This window comes from Gymnoscopelus braueri, assembly GCF_963280865.1.
Source record: "Gymnoscopelus braueri genome assembly, chromosome: 16".
Classification (NCBI taxonomy): domain Eukaryota; kingdom Metazoa; phylum Chordata; class Actinopteri; order Myctophiformes; family Myctophidae; genus Gymnoscopelus; species Gymnoscopelus braueri.
The window spans coordinates 20224947-20244471 of record NC_137616.1 but is presented as its reverse complement, the minus strand read 5'-3'; the positions used below and the strand labels follow the sequence as shown (position 1 = coordinate 20244471).

The following is a 19525-nucleotide window of genomic DNA, read 5'->3' as shown; positions in this document are numbered from 1 at the left end:
GGTTAACTCACTGGTTCTCAAAGTGGGGTCCAGGGGTTCTTGAGGGGGTTCAAGGGGGTCCCTGGCAAAATGTGAAATTGTTGAAACAATTTTTTTTTGCATATAAGAAAATGTTCACAAAACTACTCTTATGCGGTTCCCTGGCACAAAATCTTAACAATTGTGACCATGGTCAAATGCATATCAATTTGGGGGTCCTTGATATGGAAATGTTTGATATAACCACTGGCCTAACTGGTGCAGCAGACCACTGGGTCATTCTTCCTAGAGAGTGCACAGGGTGAAGCCATTCTCCCATTAGCCATTAGACAGAAGACCATAGATCTATCCCTGAGGGGGCCTAGCTTCAGATGAGATGAGTGGGGCGTTCTGCTCTAATGTGGTGCAGCAACCTTTGAATCAGACAATCTGTCATTGTTACTTAGCATGCTAGGTGACAAATGCCACAGCAAGGGGCTAACATTGTTTTCCAACCTAATGTTTGTAGTGTATGGTTCTGCAAAGCTTGATGAACCAAGCATTGCATGCGCTTGCTTCTCTTGGTTTAACTGTACATTACTCAGTAACTCTATGCTTCAGTAGTACTTCATGACACAGACCCCCACATTGACTCTATATTTATTCAAAATACTCACTCAATGTCTAGCTATGGGAGAGTGCCCCCTGGCGTGATCACGGGGCGCTCTCCCATAGCGAGACATCTCGCTCGTATTTTTCAAATAACCAGGGTTACTTACGTTGATAACCTACAGTATAGTTATCGTGGGCCAGCAATGTTAGGAATTCAGTCATTATACAGGTGAGTGGAATCTGTAGAAGTTGAGGGATTAATGTTGATTAAGTTATTGCACAGACACAATATGTTGATTGGTGGGATGTGCATGCAAAGTTTCACGGCAATCAGACATGATTTTAGGCATTTTGTTCAAAACGAGCCACTCCTGCAAACTTTAGAGGCCAATCTTAGCCAAAAAGGATGTAATATGAAAAATCGGACAGATCCGTCTTGATCACATGACTTAATGTGTACCGATTTGGGTGATGTTTAAACAAAATCTGTAGGAGTAATATCAAAAATGTGCAAAAATCGCCTTCGGCCTGGCGGAGACAAAAAATTATAATACAATTTTGGATTAAATACAATTATGTAAATGTCATAATGGTACGCAGTGTGAGATTGTAGATCTGCTATTTTTGAAAAGGTTTGACAGATTTGAAGGAACTTTGTACTTTTACTGTATATTTTGATGCAAATACCTTGTACTCCAGTAAAAGTTTTGAAAACAGGCCTTTTACTTTAGTATTTCTATTTTGTCTTATTGCTATTTTACTGAAGTAAAAAAGAGTAGGCTACTTCTTCCAGTACTGATGCTGGTTCTATTCTCTCTATCTTAAGTGGTAAAAAGAAGAAGGAAATATTGCTGCCAATTTGATTGGTAAACACAGCTGAAGCTAATAACAATTTTGAGTGTTGCATGCCCCCTGGGTCATGAAGATTTTTTTCCGGCAGTTCTGTCAGGAAGGTGGCTCTGTATCGTTGATGATGTTTAGCTCTACTCCTCGGGAAGGGTGCAAGTTGGGAATGTATTCCCCACCCGATTATGCAATACCCGTTGTACCCATTGTCATAGTACCCGTCTGTCTGTATCCCTTTTATCCCATATATGGAGATCTCTGTATCCGTCTGTCTGCCTGCCTGTGTCACTTGTATGCCCCTACTGTATGTAGATCTCTGTATCTGTCTGTCCTCGTCCCTTATGCCAGGATGTCATCAGTATGCCCATATGGATGGATTTGCACACATGCTTCTCCTACTCTAAATGCTATGATATCTCTGCGTATGTGTGTACAATGCTAGATATCTCTGCGTATGTGAATGTATGCGAGTGCATCTATCTGTCCTTTACTTATCTCAGTCGAGAACTGTCTGACCGATCGACTTCAAACGTTGTGCACATATCGCAGAGGAGTCTAGTCTGTCGGATACTCTGTTGTCCAGAACGGCCGATCCGACCGATATGCCCATATATGAGCATGCATGGAGATGGCAAGCGTCAATACTGTTTTGGGGAGAAATGTAATTAATTCAGTACCGCTAGAAAAGTACTGTAGGAAATCACATTATTCACTGACCCCACTGAAGCACATCACTGAGATTTGTAATCGGTGAGAATTGATAATGCTCTCCTACATTAAAGAAAGATATCCAATGCAACATGACGTGACGCAGATTAATGTGCTGGTGGCACTGTGCAGTGACCGTGTGTGTAATGGGAGATGTAGTAGTTTCTAAGCTTGAGAATTTGATTTGTAGGCAGCCTTTTATTGTATTACTTTGGATACATTTGTACTTGATAAGTTGATGCTTCATAACCACATGAGTAAAATTACCAGACTCATTGTTCCCCCATCTTTTCCCCCAACACAGTTGTTATATTACATGACTATAAAAAAGTCATGGGATGTTGAATGGGAAAAGAATCTTCATGAACCTGGAGGCGTGTTTTTTGACGTCAGATTTCGGTACTCTATAGATCTAGCCCCAGTAAAACCAAAAGCTGGGATTGACATCCCAGATTAATGAAGATTACATGCAGCGATTACTGGCCATGGGATGAATCGAGACGACCTTATGTCCTGCAGAGGGCAATAAATCAGGAGCTGTCACTGGAACTCCCCATGGAGCCGAGTGTGGTAAGGGGTGGAGGATAGAGGACGTTCAGTGCGTTTCCCATTGACAAGGGGGAAAGAGTTGGCTAGTGGTATCATTGTGTGAAAGACATCTTAACCACATATATGCCCCATATACTGTGTTGTACGATGAACAGAGAAAAGAGCCAAACTACAGTAAATGCTCACAATGCGTCGTGATGTGGCGTGTTGTGAGCTTGTAGATCTGCCATTTTTACAGTGAAAGTTTTTGAAAGTCAATGTTTTTGCCTAAAACAACATTCCCAATGTAGGGATGCCAAGTTGAAAGTGATTCAAAGAACATGCTGGTGTTTTAGCCCAATGACTACAAATATCACATAAGCGTACCACCGCTATTGATTATTATTTTTTCACAGACAGCAACTGTCATAGACATACAGGGGGGGGGGGTTCCTCGAGTTCCATAGTTCATCAACACCATCAGTAAAAAAAGAAAACATTAAAAAAAGAACACAGCCAGTCACCTAAGACACAAGTCACCACACTCCATATAGCTCATAATCACACAGATGCATGGGCACCAAAAAGCAACCACATGAAAAGTCCCAGAGATTTTAAATGAGCAAAAATGTATTAAGAATGGATATAGAGAATGGAAAGATCTGAGCCAAGCCTGTTTGACCATCAAAATACACACACACAGAGACTTTTTCCATACAGTACAGACGGCCATAAATCTGAGGGTAGGGGGACCATTGAATCAATTAAACAGAGAACAAGTTGAATAATGCATCATTTGTTGAAAGGAGTCGCTAGCACATTAAAGTGGTGCTTATGGGTGTGCTTTTGTGTGTGGAGAGGTCAAAATGGATATCCATATTGAAGGTCCAATTAGAATACCATGGCGTTAAGATTAGTGCTATCTCAATCATTTAAGGTGAAGAAACATGAGATTATTATTTATCTGAATGAATGTTGTTAGTGTCCCTCAAACTATGTAGCCTACGTCTATTGTTGAACTAGTGCCCACCCTGTATTGTCAAGGCCCACCCTAATACATTTCTGGCCTCGTTATTGCTTTACAACACCCCAAGTGGTAAACCTAGAGGAAACACTGTAAATCTTTACTATATATCACCCCCCACAGCGCCCCCTGGAGATCTTATCGTGTATCACCCAAGCCTAGTACAGACCATAGAAAATATCTCTCCTTTGGGAAGCTGTCCTTTCGCCTAAATTGCAATGTAGGAAGTAAACTATCCACACGTAATCTCTCAAGAACAGATTCTGTACTGCGCTTGAATCTGTCGGTAGCCGTGTTGACAACCCGTGCACATTGGCTACAAGTGGGCGTGCCATCAGATCAGGAAGCAGGCCGCGCTTTACCCAATCAAATGTAGTGGGCAGGATTTAGTGTGTGCCGTTCGTTCCCCACTGGAAACAAACCGAAACTCATTTAACAATAGCGTCCTCGAAGCAATTTTAAATTGTTCTTTCATCATAGAAACAAGTGGGCTTATAAACAAAACGATCCATGTTCTTTGGGAGAAATGGTGTTAGTGTTCCGTGGAGAAATATTGTTAGTGGGAATGAAAACATAGTTGCACCAACGGAAGTGAAAGGCTGAAGGCAGACCAAAACCCCGGTTTCCCTGAGCACGGGTCGTCCGTCCAGCTCCGCCCAGAGCCAAATTAATAAGTAAAAAACAGCAAAGGGCGCTGTTTTTCCTTTTTATTTGGCGATGGGTTCCCAGATTGATCCACACGTAACATAAAACTCATACATTTTGAGCTGCATAAAACTCAGTGTCGTTGAGTTGCATGCACAGCCAGATTAACAAAGTCCACGAGAAGGAACTCTGGGTCACCACAAGATGACAGAGTGGCTCATAGCTTGAAGGAACGAAATGTATTCAGCCTATTAATAGAATACCAATATTTGTTTTATTTTTTGTCTGCAACCTGGCAGGACATTGCTTGGTGACTCAGTTGGTGTCTCCTCTGTGCTCCGCCTTTTTTGTCTCTAGTTCTCTGACTGCTTCTTCAGCCCCTCAGGGGCTGTCAAAACCAAACGGAAAGGTGTGCCTGGCAGACGGGTTGCTACTCTGGGTAACCGACTCGCCTCCATCTTCCAGAAGGTTGTTGGGGGTTCAATGTCCCGAGCTCGGTCCACCTCGTGTTGGGTGACTGACTGGTGTTATAAATGGGTGTATCATGTACATAATTTGCTTTCAGTTGTTCAGTAATTCAGTAGTAATTCCCCATGTCCTTTAACTGGCACATGGCCAAAACAAAAATATTTATTGTGATGTTTCCAAGTGATATGAGGAATTCTTGTATAGTCATTTTCTATGTTTCTGTGACTCCGAATAAGTATTGAAATTTTATTAAATATCACCATAACGAATGGCAACAAAATGGTGTCTTGGTAGTCTCCTAATAAGCTGGATTGATGGGGCTTATCAATGACTTATGAGGCATTTTAAAAGTCAAGTATGCACAGCTTTATGCTGACTCACTTAAATGTAGGCTTGGAACGCATATCTGCCTTATTTCTTAGAAAGCAAATGCACACACACAGACACACACACGCACGCACACGCACGCACACGCACACGCACATTTGAAACCTCTGAAAAGAAGTGTAGATTAGTAGCCCTACTGACCCCAGGCCACCCCAGCTTCCACTTCCCATTGCAACCTCACTCAGTTCCCAGTCCTTTAATTTAAATGGCTACCTTCCAATCCCCCTCTCTACAACCAGTAGCCCCCACCCCTCTCCCCACCACCGCCCCTTCATCTGGCGTGGGAACCTGCACCTGTGGCTCTCCCCAGACGCCCAGCCCACTGTCCACTCCCCACCATCCCACCAGCCTCCTTCACCAGTACAGTCCTGAGTGACAAATCTCTGTTCCAATCACACCAGTCTTTTCTTTTCTTTTTACCCAAGACAACATTCTTGTCCTTGTGTTCTGCTTCTTGGCGAGGGCTGGTGTAAATTCTGATGGCCACATGGCGCATGATTGCATCATAAAACAGACACACATACGCAATTACACAAAGTCACATGTGATATGTAAACATAGGCTATAGCCAGTCCCCTCATCGCAGCTTGACAGGGATTTCTTTGAGTAAATCCTGTAATCCATTAGGGGAAGGGCTTGCCAGAGTTTGGGAGATTTGACTCTGACAGCGTACATCCCCAAGGACCCTGGGTCACAGTTTTGATTGGTGCATTCCATCAAGGCATGCGTGGGTGTTGGATTGATTTGCTTGTATTTAATATCTTTAAATCAATATCTTTAACTGCAGTCTGCTGAATGTCTGAATTATAAATTAATCAGTGTAGCATATAGACATGAACTGGCTTTTTAGCTGGTCTACGGTGATTGTGCGCATGTATTCCTGCTTGCTCAAACTAACTCAACCCTGCACTGCTTATTGAATGAAGGGGGGGGGGGGGGTGTATGTTATGGTGTGTGGGAGACGAGGGTCTTTGTTTGGTAGCCTCTTCTCTTCCCTCCCCCCATTTATCCATCTATCTAGCTCCAGTCATTTGGGCAGCTGTCACTTAATCCAGCTAATCACAGACTGTGCTGGTCGGTGGGAAACCAGACTGGCCTGTGGCCTCAGTCAAACCCATCAGACACTAGAGCCTGATCGATGCCATATTTTTGGGTCCGATTTTAGAGTCCTAGACCACCGAATACCGATGTTTTTACTGATATTTTGTACAATTAATTATTTAATTCCTATTTGTTTTGAAAAAGTTTGCCTTTAATGACATGCCCAAAATTGGGGCATCAGTTTGAAAGTGGTTAAGAATCGGGACACACCAACTGCATAATTGCCGATGACGTCGAACAATAGCTAATATTGGCCAAACCCATATATCGGTCGGGCTCTATCAGACACACACAGATTTAGGTGCAGAAGATTCTGCATTGCACTCATACATATTATGCTGAATGTGTCACAGGAATTAAAAAGCTGGCTGACAACAGGATGGCAAATAATAGTTTCATGGCAAGACACCCACCGCCTGTGCGCACACGCACACCACTGGCTTCTCTTTCACGTGTGACCACACAGAAACATACACACCCACCCACTCACACGATCAGACGGGGGTGCCCGCCCTACAACAGGAGGGGAGGGAGGGTGAGGGGGGGGGGGGGAGTGGAAAGGTCAGAAGCCGCAATGCATGTCGTTGGATGATCCGCGTTCATGTCAAATAATCCATCTTTGGTGATGCTGCATCTGTTGTGCGTCTGATGGGACGGGTGGGCGGAATGCAGTTTTCACACTGTCAGCAGCAAGAAATGGCCACACAACCTTGTGTCGTGAAGCCAAAAGGCTGTTTGTCTGTTGTTTCCTATGCACATCTAGCCCTGTCCCTCTGTTTCCTTCCTCACTTCTCCTCTTTTCTTCCCAGTCTTAACCATCACTTCTCTCCAGCGCGGGCAATGGCCAGTCTCTTCTTGGCTTCCCTGAAATGGTTCGTCTAACACGGTGCCTACCGTTCTCTTCTCTAACCTGGTCTTCCACAACAACACCCCATCCCGCCTGCCCTCCCTCCCTCCCTCCCTCCCACCCACCACCACCCACTGCCAGACAAGCCCACTTAATCCCACAGCCCAGCAGTGGCCGGCCACCCAACCAACCAACTTGCTCGCCCAGATCAACAACACACCGATGTATTACAGTCCCCCGTGCTGCAATCAGAGATTCTCCCTCCCTTTCTGTCAAAGCTATCCATATCCCAAACACTCGTCTTAAGCTTTTTCTACAACCGGTCCTGTGTCAATGTCATATCAATGACACTACATTAGAGGTCATATGCAGTCACAGCGTGGCTGCCACTGAAACACTGGTGACGTAATGAGTGCTATTTAGGTCAGCTGGTTGCCCAGCAGCAGGCCAGCTAGATTACCCCTGCGCCTCTGGTTAGCTTGGTCGTCAAGCCTCAGCTGTGTGTGGTCAAACTGGTGTCAGATGTGCGCTGCACACTACTTACTAAATTTTGTTGCATCATCGCAAACATGGACAAAAGAAGGGGATCCCCACTGGAAAGGCTTTTAATTCTCTTTTGATTACTGATCCTTCAATGAATCAGCACAAGCGGTGATGTGAGACAACAAATGCTGAATTACTGGACAAAAATCACGTTTTGCCATTCCATTCTCATAATCATTTTTAATAGGATTTAAAAAATCGATGATGTTGCTCTTTAACAATATGGGATTAGAATACTTACCTCATGGTTGTGATTTCCACCCAGAATAGATGGTTTGTTTTAAAAAGTGGGTGTCGCAAACCCAAACCACCAGTGTATGTGACGACCATAAAACTTTGACCCCGTACATCTAAAGTATGCATGCAGCTATAGGTTTGGTTCCACAATAGCTACAATTTATCAATACCTGAAAATAAAACCAATCATGCAACTGCATGCACAGGATTAGGGCTGCAACTAACGTTGTAATTGATTGAATCTGTTAATTTGTTCCCATCATGCGATTCATCTATGCGATTACTTAGACCATAAATTGGTAGTACTGTAAATAAGAAAATAAATGATTAATTTTTTTTTGCAGTCGATCTATAAGGAGAATATTCAAATTAGGCTAATCGTTTCACCCTATACGCTTAGCAATGCAGCAGTAGGACATGAAATATTAAGTATTAAGGTGTTGAATTAACTAATCCAGATAACTATATTTTAGTTATAACTTATAAAGCTGTATTTCAATGGCCACCAGTGACTCGAGAGCAGAGACATAACACGGTTGCTTGAGGAAACGATCAAAGGCCAACTTTGTCTCCTCTAAACCTTCTGTCCTTCCTTCCTTTGACCATCTCTCACTTCCTTCCTCTTCATCCTTTCCTGTCCATTTCTTATTTGTGTTCCACAAATATCCCAAGGAGTGTAAGCAGAAGTTGAAGGGCTGAATGGCGGTCAGACCAACATGAATGAATCCTCCAGTGAAGTGTAAAAGCGAGGTGATCCCTCTCTTCCATCTGACATACCTCAGTGATTGCTGATATTAGCTGTGTGAGGTGGCTGTGTGCTTAGGGGTGAAGCGACCATCTTTAAAGGGCATTATGTCATAGCACCTGAGGTGTCTTTTTCCTAAAGGAAATTGGGGAAGTCCACTGTTTGCCGTTTGACTTTAAGAGTGACGGTAGAGCTGTAGGTAAGAGGGGGAAACTAAATCCTGTTAGGATTTCATCCTAGAAAAGAAAGATGCAGGGTGAACAACCCTGTTCTTGCAAGGTGCTTGCCATAGCAGAAAGTGAAATCCTGGAGCACAGGAGTACAGATTTTGACATTTTCTTTTTTCTAAGCCATTTCACTATAAAAACAGCCAGAGGCGATGGCTATTTGGGAAAACAATATAGTCTGCAACACTGATATATTTCCATTATTGCATTATTATTATATTTATTGTTTTCTGTTGAATCGCTGTTTGTCCAGCGCCTGGGTGAGATTAGATGTGCATTGCACTATTGCGATTGTTTATTTGCTGGTCCTTGCCATGGAATAGTATGTACATGCAGTGGTGACCATAGGATAAATTCTGCATTTGTTTTGTGTCTTTGTTAGTAAATGTATTTTCATGCGTGTGTGCGCTGTGTACACCTGACTTATTCTTCCCCTTTTTATTTTTCTCTCTCTAGAGGGCATATACACTGATCGTAGAGGCCTGGGATTGGGACAACACCACACGCAACAGTGAGTACAAGCACACTTGAGTTCAGCTACCATCAGTGCTATTAAAAGTTTCACATACTGTAGACACAACGTTATTTTGTGTCAATATTGGTCGTAGTAATGTGTCAAGTTAATGAGGCATTAGTCACTGTATCCATTTTGTTAAACTCAGATGGTTGTATTATTGTTTATCATTACTGTTAGTTTATTTTTTCAAAACAATCTTTCAGAGATTGGGATTACGCCACGTCGCCACCACACCCATAGAATGTTCGGGAAAACATTGCAAATTTGAAATGCAAATTAAACCGTTGCACGAGCGGGATTCCAAGGCATGAGTTGGTAAATGTTATAACCCACTGACTGGACCAAGACTCCTTATATGATGATAGACTTAATTCTGAGCCGGTGTCGTCTCCGACCGTCAACGCTCCCCAGCTGTATCCTGTTTTCCTTTGGCTATGTCCCTTGGGCGGACTCCTGTAGAACCCTTTCTTCCCGTTAGAGCAATCACCTAGTCTGTGAGGAAGAGAGGCCTGGTGTGGAATGTAGGATAATGGTGTCTCAATGTGTGCATTTTACTTTGATCTGTGGATATTGGGGCACGGTTGATGACTGTCATGTACCTCGTTCGTGTGTGTGTGTGTGTGTGTGTGTGTGTGTGTGTGTGTGTGTGTGTGTAAACTCAACTCATGTAAACTCACTGCTTGTTTACATGAGCTCATCATGTCCTGTTTTGTCCATAACATCAAAAGCACTTCCACTAATATGGACAATGGAAGTGAGCTAGACATGACATCACAGGGTTTTTTGAATGAACTCTGTAGCCCAAATCTACCCTCCTACGTCTGCATTGAACCGTTCCATCAATTGTCTTTTGGAATTGTTGATATTGTTTGCCAGCTTAGCTTTGGTTGTAATTCCCTTCTTGACGTGAGTATTCAGCAGGTACTTTTTCACCATAGCAGCTGGATAACATTTTTGGTTATGAGTGAGATTAGGGAAAAGTTAAATATATTTTTTACCAGATTGCACAAGAAAGTTACTTTCAAATGCTTTGAAGCTCAGGCAGGTTACTTTCAGTATTGCACCTCGTTCAAAGACTAGAGAAGACTAGCATTATGTCACAACCATCAGCTGACTTCAGCCTTGATGTCATGGGTTCAAGGGACATAATCTTGTGAAACAAAGACTCCTTTCAACTCCTGTGGAGGATGACAAGGGAACATGTTTGACTTTGTGAGTGTCCTGTCAGGTCGTAGTTCAAGCTGACGACCCTACGACTGACAAGTGGGGAATTCATGGCACTCTGGGGTAGAATCCCATACGTCCTCAGAGCCATCAAGTGTGTTGCAAGTTTCATACCTTGACTTTGGGCGCAAGGTTTTTACACCGTGGCTCTGCAGGATGCTAGCCGTCTATAAGAGGGTCGGTCTCTATTTCCAAGATAATCTCACAAACTGAAACTGCTGGACCAGTCACCATCATTTTTTAATAAATATCGAAGTCATGGAGTAAGTCATACAGTAGGTGCGTCATAGACAATTAAAGTCACAGGCTAGCCACTGGAAGTCTGAGAGCCACAATGGAGCCACACCATTCCCATGTCTATCTGAAGATCCACATGATTCGATTTTTATTTTAAGATCTGAGAAATACTTTACTCTTCTTTATGCAAATTATTCTCACTAAAACAGACTGTCTCCAAGTGTTTCTCTCAGGTTCCGTCTTGTCTTCTTTATGGAGATTTGGAGCCATGCTATGTTTATCTTGCATAAATGTCAAATATTTTATTTACCACATAAACCGTAGCATCCCTGCTCTGAGCATGTTGTAATAGGCCAGAATTCAGTGATCATGAGTTTGTAGAAAAAGAAGGGACCAAGTAATGAATGGTTTAAATGGTTTGAAACACTAAGGAAGGCCGACGTGCCAAAACCCGTCTCTAGGTAGACTGCTGCTGCTGTGCAAATCTCCAATAAAAAGAACATAAACTAAAGAGAGAGAGAGAGAGCGTGCGGATAATCCTTTCACTGTGTATCTTCAAGAATTTGCACCCAGTTAAATTGTAAGAGACTACACCTCAAGACTCCCCTTGAGTTGCGCGCCTTCTCCTGACGAACTTGATCCCGTGGGAGAGTTGCCTTGGGTTTAAATGGTTAACACAAAAGGTCATAGTGGTCATAGGTCAGAAGAACTGGCATCAAAGTCATAACGTGTTTGTGTGAGGTGTTGGCTATCAACAGTTTTGTTTAATGAACATACCAAGTGATAAGTCAATGAATGGAGTAGTACATTTTTTTGATGTGGAAATAGACCTACAGACAACCTCTTGCTAGAGGCATGGCTGAGATCATTTCCACACAAGAAGAGCTCTTCATTGTGACATCTGGTGTGATCCACATAATCGAACAAATTCAGCTGAACGAATGATTATGAATCAGACTAATCTATGCTTCAGGAAACGCATGTTTAGTATCAAATCTAGAATCTGTTTATGTTCTGTCATTGTCTTGACATGGTGATATGTTATTTGTAATTTCTCATCAATAAAAAAAAGTATCAAATCTGATCATACACATGTCTTGTGAATTAGGCCCGATATGTTTTAGATTCCAGTGTGGCTCATGGCAAAATACTGGCCAATTCTTGATCTGCTTATACTTGAACATTATATAATGTCTGAGTTGTAATGTACGTCTGTCCTGTCATCTACAACAGTGTAGTGTCATGGAACAAAATGTGTAGTAATGTGGTACACAAAATACTACAATTTCCCTCACTTCAAATACTTGACTTTATTTCTGAAGGCGGTACAAGAAAGTACAAAGAAATCAAAATGGTATTTAATATAGTGACTTATTTTGACTAATGCCCCAAAACGTAAAATTCCATGACATGGCTTTTATCCAAAGCGCTTTACAATGTGCATTCATTTCACCCATTCACACACATTCACACACCAAAGGCAGAGGAAACCATGCAAGGCACCAACCTGCTCAGGAGCAGTTAGGGGTTTTGCTCAAGGACACTTTCACACTAACGCAGGGTTAGCCGGGGATTGAACCAGGAACCTTCTGATCCCCAAGCTGCCTCTCTACCTCCTGAGCCACTGTCACCCCAGTTAAAACATGTTAATTTACCGCTTGCTTGCTTTTGGGTGGCAACATGGAAGAACAAAATTATCTTCCCATGTGCACTTCTTTTTACAGTATGTGCCATATCATAATATTATGTTATCAATGTGAATTGTGGTATTTTACTACTATTACTACTACTAATAATAAATAAATTAGCTGTGTAGTGCACTGTGTACATTTTTTTTTATAGAAAAGTGTTATGCAAATCTATGCAAATAAATGTGTTGTCCTTGTCTCAACACGTTACCAGTAGGACGTCTGTCATTAATTTGCAAATCTGCTCAAAGAGCTACATCATTAAGTGACAACAACTGTGACTATTATGTTAACATGGGATGGAGCAGCTATTCAAACAATTCAAGTCTGAAACAGTTGTCAGTGTTGTTGGCAGACAGTGAAACAAGGCTTGACACAGGGCTGGAGGTTAACCCCCTCGCTCATCACCACACAGTAAAATCCTGTTTAGTGAGTGTTCATTTAACTCGGGAGTGTACAAACTGTCCATTTGTACACTCTCAGAGTTAAATTAACACCCTGGATTTGACTGTTTAGAGCCATGTGCTCTGTGGGCTCTACGCAGTATTTAGGACATGACTTAAAAGGTAGGGCTGTATTTATTTAATTGTTACCTCCAAGGTTTGGATAAACAAATGAGATTGGCAGAATTTTAATGAACTGGATTACTTTTTTAGTTTTTTTTAGGGTCTTGCCGATTTATATCGGTTTGGCCAATGTGTCCGGATTCAGAAATGGCAGATCTACATGCTCACAACACATTGCATCGCAACACCCTGTGAGCTTGTAGATCTGATATTTTTGGAATTTTTATTTTTATTGTCTCCGTCATTTCAAATCCAACCGTTCACCGCCATTGACGTAGATCTCTGTCTATCCAAAAACACCTGACTTCACTTTCTCAATACAGAATTTATGTAATGGCTTATTCTGCAGGCATGTCTGAAGAAGGTCCTTGACTGAAACATGGTGTCAATTAACTAAAGAAGCTGTTTGGCTTGTTCCACAGCCGACACACCATACAGAAGAACATAAAGTCATAAGTCCAACTGTCACCTGTGTCTCAGCATTCACAAGCAGTTATTAGTGTTTCTGTGCAATTCCCTCCCTTCCAGCGTCATGTCCTCCAGTATGGCCCCCCCATGTCCTCAGGAAAACCAACCGGCTGTTTGCCTTGTGTTTATCGAGCAGGAAGTGGGGAGGACTGTACGGCCGGGCTCCGTGTTTAGACACCACGGCAGCAGGGCCCGCCTCGGGCCCGGAGCCCATTGTTCTCTATCTGGAAACTGCCGGGAGTTATTTCTGTTATTGTTGCTTAATTCTGTCTGACATTGTGTCGGTGCTCTGCAGAGGAAGGTGCGTGTGTGCTTGTGTGTGTTGGCGCGCGCACGACGCATTGCAGCCCAAAAGCGGCAGGGTAAAGGAAATCGCGGGCCCCCCATTTCCACAGAGATTGTTTGACGGCTCTGATCCCACTGTGATAAAGATTGCTTTCTTTGTGGAGGCTGGCGTTGACCGTTGGCCTCACCGAGGAAAACCTGAATGTCTAATGTGAGTGTTGGTGCACGAGAGGCTAGATGGTAGCTACCTGCGTCCTCCTGCCCCATAGAAACCAAGCAGCGCTGCTGACACAGAGAGGCTTAACCACAATGAACCCTAGCGTGCCTATTCCGGGCATGTCATAATTGACAAACATTTGGCAAAAATATCTACATGCTCATAAAGCATTGCAACACGGCATATTGTTGTTGCCTATTTGAGATTTGGTGTAGAGAGAAAAAAGTGTTGGGAAATGTTTAGAACATTTGCATATGCAGGTGTGTACAAGTTCTTTTAGAAACATTAGCATCATATTAAAAAAAAGGTACAGTGTTCTTAAGGTGCGGTTGAATAGACCAGTTTGTGCAACAGGAAAGGTAAAAAACGCATATCTCACATAGTTAAAAACCTAAGGAAGGTAATCCAGCATAGGGAGACTAGACAAACATGAGGGAAGTATTACAACCTGGCGGCAGGTGGTGTTCATGCATTGTTCAACAGTGTGATGGTAGCTGGGTAGAATCGGTTCAGAAATCTGTTTTTCAGACACTTGCCCAGCTGTTGTCGAAGTAGTGGCGTGAACAGATTGTGGTGTGGTGTGGCGGGGTGGTGACCGTGGCTGGAGTGGTGACTATCAACATGAAGGGCCTCGTTTTACAAATGCTGAATTTTAAATGCATAGTTCACATTACGAGATATCGTTTATCCCAGTCCTCCCAGTACCCATGTGCAGCCTGTGACATGCAGATGCACCATGTTTAACCGAGTCCTTCCAGTACCCACCCATGATAACAGATGCACCTGCTCTCAAAGGCAGAACACCCTGCTATTATTCCCATGGCAGCAATTTACATGTACTGATTTTCTGTGTCAAAATACTGAGATGGAGCTAGATTACATTTTACCATCAGATGGCAATGTTTGGATCAAAATTAATTTATATATATATTTATAAAATGTTTATTACACTTTTTAAATTATTTTTTTATGGTTACAGGGTTACCTTACCTTGGATTCCTTATTGTCCAAAATGCTTGGTTATGGGGCCTACTTTTAGCCACAAAGTATCGGATATCCATAGTTGCACAAGCCTTCAATTAGGTGCTTGATGACAGCATGACCAGTGTCTGCCAGGGCTGATAAGAAAACGGCTGCTGTTTAGTGCCCAGTTCCTCTTTCCCAAACTTCTTTTAATTAAAAATAATAATATTGTATTGTAAGATTATGCAACAAAAATATACAGAAATAATTGTCATATACCACATCCCGGTGATGGAAATGAAACCGGAAGCTGCTAGGGAGGATTTTGGTATGTGTAAAAGGGCAGGCTTTTTATTACTCGTTTCATTGTACCTTTTTTAATGGTGAAGGGCGATTGGGTATTTGGCTTACAGATGCAGTGCAGCATCATTTTGTTTAGTCAGGAGGAGTTGCAAGGAACCAAAGTAAATGCCTGCTTTACACTATGGGACCTTGGCCTGATCATCCCCCTCGGTTTGTATTCATGGTGGTCTTTTTGTTGGACACCGTTCTCAGTCTTGGGCATGTGTTTGTTTTTAGAGGTTGGTGGGTATTGTTATTCAGTGGTCAGAGATTCAAATGTGGCAAGGAAGGTTTTTAGGCAGACATTTCTGTTAAGATGCAACCCAGCACCAGCTTTTTCCTGAACAGCGTTGAACTAGTTGGGTTCTGTCTGTAAATGAGTAAGTACATTGGCAGAAATTACAGTAATAATCTTGTACCTTTCCCGCCCTTTTTTCCAGCTGATGGGGAGCTGTTGATTGAACGCAGCATCCACACGGGTATGATAAATCCTGGAGACCATTGGCAGACCATCCCACATGATGGGCCGGTCGCGCGGCTCATCTACCGCATTCGTGTGCGATGCAATGAGAACTACTATGGCAACAAGTGCAACAAGCTGTGCGTGCCGCGAGACGACTACTTTGGGCACTATCGCTGCGAGCAGTCGGGCAACCGGGTGTGTCTGGAAGGATGGATGGGCCAGGACTGCACAACAGGTAAGCTAATGGACGATGTTGGGGTTTGTAGCTACGTATAGTGATTGACTATCGCTCAAAATGTTGAGTGTCATTGACTTGCTAAAACATACGTTTAAATTATCTTGTACATATTTGTTAGTCATTTTCTAGAAATTTCATTTTTACCTCACTCTACACGGAGTAGGATGCTTATGCGCTCTAAATGACTTCAATTAATAATATTGAATATCTACCATTAAAATGTCCGTCCCCCCCCCGAGTTCATTATTATTATTTAAGTTAACATTTAGCCCTTGAGTTCACTTGATATTACATTACATTACCCAATTTCAAATACCCCCTTGAACACAATGAGTTAAATTGGGGACTTAAAATGGCTTAAATAAAGTGTGTGTGTGAGAATGTCTCGGGGACAGCTAGTGAGTGACAATGTCTTGGGGACAGCTAGTGAGTGCATGACTGTGAGTGGGATGGGGGATGGAGGGAGGCCTTTCATAAATCATCCTGGCTGACCTTAGAGGACTGGGGGTGAACAGAGGAGCAGAGTGCAGAGAGGCTGGGTTGTTTTTAGGAGGGGGGGTCATGTAGTACACGCTGGCTATAAAGTTGTCCCACCCCCAGCCCCCCTGTCACAGGGGGGGCCATCAATTCTCACGTCTTGTTACACTTGTTAGAGTTATAGCAAACAAACAAGCTTCTCCTCCTCTTGCACCCCCTACAACCACCTCGTAACCTCGCCCCTCTTCTGCATTTGTCCTCTCTCTCTTATGAGGGAAATGTAATCTCTCTCTTTCTTTCTCTCTCTCTCAGCGATATGCAAGCAAGGCTGTAACCTGTTGCACGGAGGATGCTCCGTCCCCGGGGAATGCAAGTAAGATCCCTTTAAAGTTTTGCTATCTAACGTTGAAGCAAATTAATCTTCAGCAAGCTTTTGAGATGTTCCAAGAAATACTTTTATATTTGCATTTGTATTCTTTATCACTTTCCCCACTTAATTGTGCTAGGTTTTCATGACAATGAGAGCTGGAGCCTTTTAGATACATAGTACTTACAGTAATACTAGTTTGAAATCTATGCAAAATGTAATAGGGAACCAAGGATGGAAGTGATTGAAGTGCTGAATGATTTCGAGTTAACAAGGGACACTGGGTGCTAATGGAGGCACCCTCCGTTGTCAAAGCAAAACGTGTTGTTGTGTCTGCCTTCCGCTTCCTGCGAGGACATCTCCGTGACACTTCAGGAGAAAAAGGCAATGCCTGCTCGTATTTTTACCCACCGAAAAATCCTCCGGAATACCAAGCATCTCATCCCGCTTGCTGCGTCTGGGCCAGAGGAAAGGGAGGTGTCGGTGTGTACATTTCACCACCAAAAACGTGCCGGGAATCGTCACGTCCCTTCCCCATCCCCCCCTCTCACATCTTCCGCATTGCAGTCCCCCCACCTCCCTTTGAATGGCAGCGCATTGGAAAGGAAATGAATATCCCAGTGTGATGTACATTTGCCCTAAAAAGGAAATGACAACAGATGGTTAAAGCGATTGTTGAATGGCCACATATGGGATATATGATGCACCTCTTCATCACCGGCAAATACCCCCCCCCCTCCCCCAATCAAGGCATGCCTAAGTTAAGTTACACACACAACACATTGTGCTCCTGGGACAGTGGGAAGCAGCTTTAGTCCTTAGGAGTTGTCAGCCTCATCCACAGAAGCAAAATGGAAAATAAAGAGTGAACATTAATTGATTAGAGAGAGCACTAACAAGCACATAATGAGTTTGACACTTCTATGGCCCAATCAATCAACCCAGTGCACAACCTTTAGAAGTTCAAAGAGATTAATTAAGAGCTCCGGCTGATTTAGGACTGACTGTCCTCACTGTTATTTTGCAGGTGATTAGATCTGATTTGTGTATTCAGACATCGTCAAAATTTGCCAAAATTTTAATTTGGGCAGCAAGTGTGAAGTGCGAACCAAGTTCTACATTTAGGTTTCCAAACAACCCTCTAGCCAAGCCAGTAATAAATGCAGTGATGATGGCTAAAGTTCCATTAGCGTTTTCGCTAACATCACCATCAAGCTGTTCCACCATCAATACCCTTCCCACCATATAGCCTATGGTGGGAAGGGTATGTCTACTATGTCCCAAACCCCCCCCCATCCCCAATCCACCCCTCACTCCTGCAACCAACAGAATTTACACGGATCGTTTTGAAGGCCTCGTCTCATGGAGAACGAAGTAGTGCTGTCGGGCCACCCGTCATGCCTGACGGTGCCGTCTCCGAGAGAGCACAGGCTCAAAATAGCCAATTGACAAGACAGCTGGTCCGACGACACCACAGCCTTTGAATAGCAAGAGTGCTGTCAGATACATGGACACATACACATACACACACACACACACACACACACACACACACACACACCCCCACACCCACACCCACACACACACACACACACACACATAATGCCACAGTGGTCCTGGCCATACGCTGTCAGAACCGGCATGCCACCCTCCTACCCCTTCACACAGGAGCCACTGGAAGTATTCTTAACCCCTCATGCCCTGGAATGTCACTCTTGACTAAGATTAGTTTGCACAAGGCCTTGGGAAGGATGGATGAATGGATATACATGGATAGACAAGCAGACAGATGAGTGATGTAAGGGTAGATGTGTGGAGTTTTGTTTCATTTTGTAATTTGTTTAGTTATTTTATTATACTTTATATATTATATTTTATTATTATTATTACCATTTAATGCAGTGGGACAGTGGAGCATAGTCATTAAAGGGCCATCCACACCGATCACTTTAACTCTTAACTGTATTGTTCATATAGTTTTTAAAGTTGTGGCGTGCACTCTGCCATCCACTTGAGTTAGTTTTTCTTTTTCTTCTTTTAAAGCAATATCATTATAATTCAAGTTAACGTGCTTGGTGTGGCCAGCCCATTAGAATACGTATCTCTTATGTACAGTATTCTATTGCTATGCACAATTAGGCAACAAGCTTTTGGCAGGTTATAGCCCCCATGAGAGTGCAGCAGTACAGTACATTAGAGCAGCAGAACATGATATAGTTGGATTGCAGACAAAGCAAGTGTGCAAACACCAACAGGTACTATTGTGTAGAGCAACGATGGGTAACTGTAACCCTTGTTACTAGGGTTGCACTTATTTCTGTAGATGTAAAAGTACTCGATAGACAGTTTACAAAGCAGGTGATTGAGGGGACAGTCAGCGGGCTCTACCTTACGTTTATTATTTATCTGTGGCACTGGTCAGGTTCTGTAGACATGGTTCCATGCCAAAAGGACCTGCTGATTTGTAGTGGCTTCTAGCAGCTATGGCACTCTCATCTTCGGCCACGGGATAAAATCCTGCTGTGACCATTTCATTCATGTTTTACTTTGTCCCTTTTTCTTCCTGGCATCTTAACAAAAAAAGCTCCTACAAAACA

The 19525-nt window shown here is 43.0% G+C and overlaps 1 protein-coding gene across 2 annotated transcripts in view; it reads left to right on the top strand.

Annotated features, from left to right (window-relative positions):
• The window catches only part of jag2b (jagged canonical Notch ligand 2b), a 55364-nt gene that overhangs the window by 14593 nt on the left and 21246 nt on the right, over positions 1–19525 (top strand). For both annotated transcript variants that reach the window (XM_080453738.1, XM_080453737.1), the window contains exons 3-5: positions 9333–9387; positions 15824–16081; positions 16874–16934. In XM_080453738.1, coding sequence (XP_080309864.1) covers positions 9333–9387; positions 15824–16081; positions 16874–16934 — 374 coding nt within the window. The remainder of the gene's footprint in view (positions 1–9332; positions 9388–15823; positions 16082–16873; positions 16935–19525) is intronic.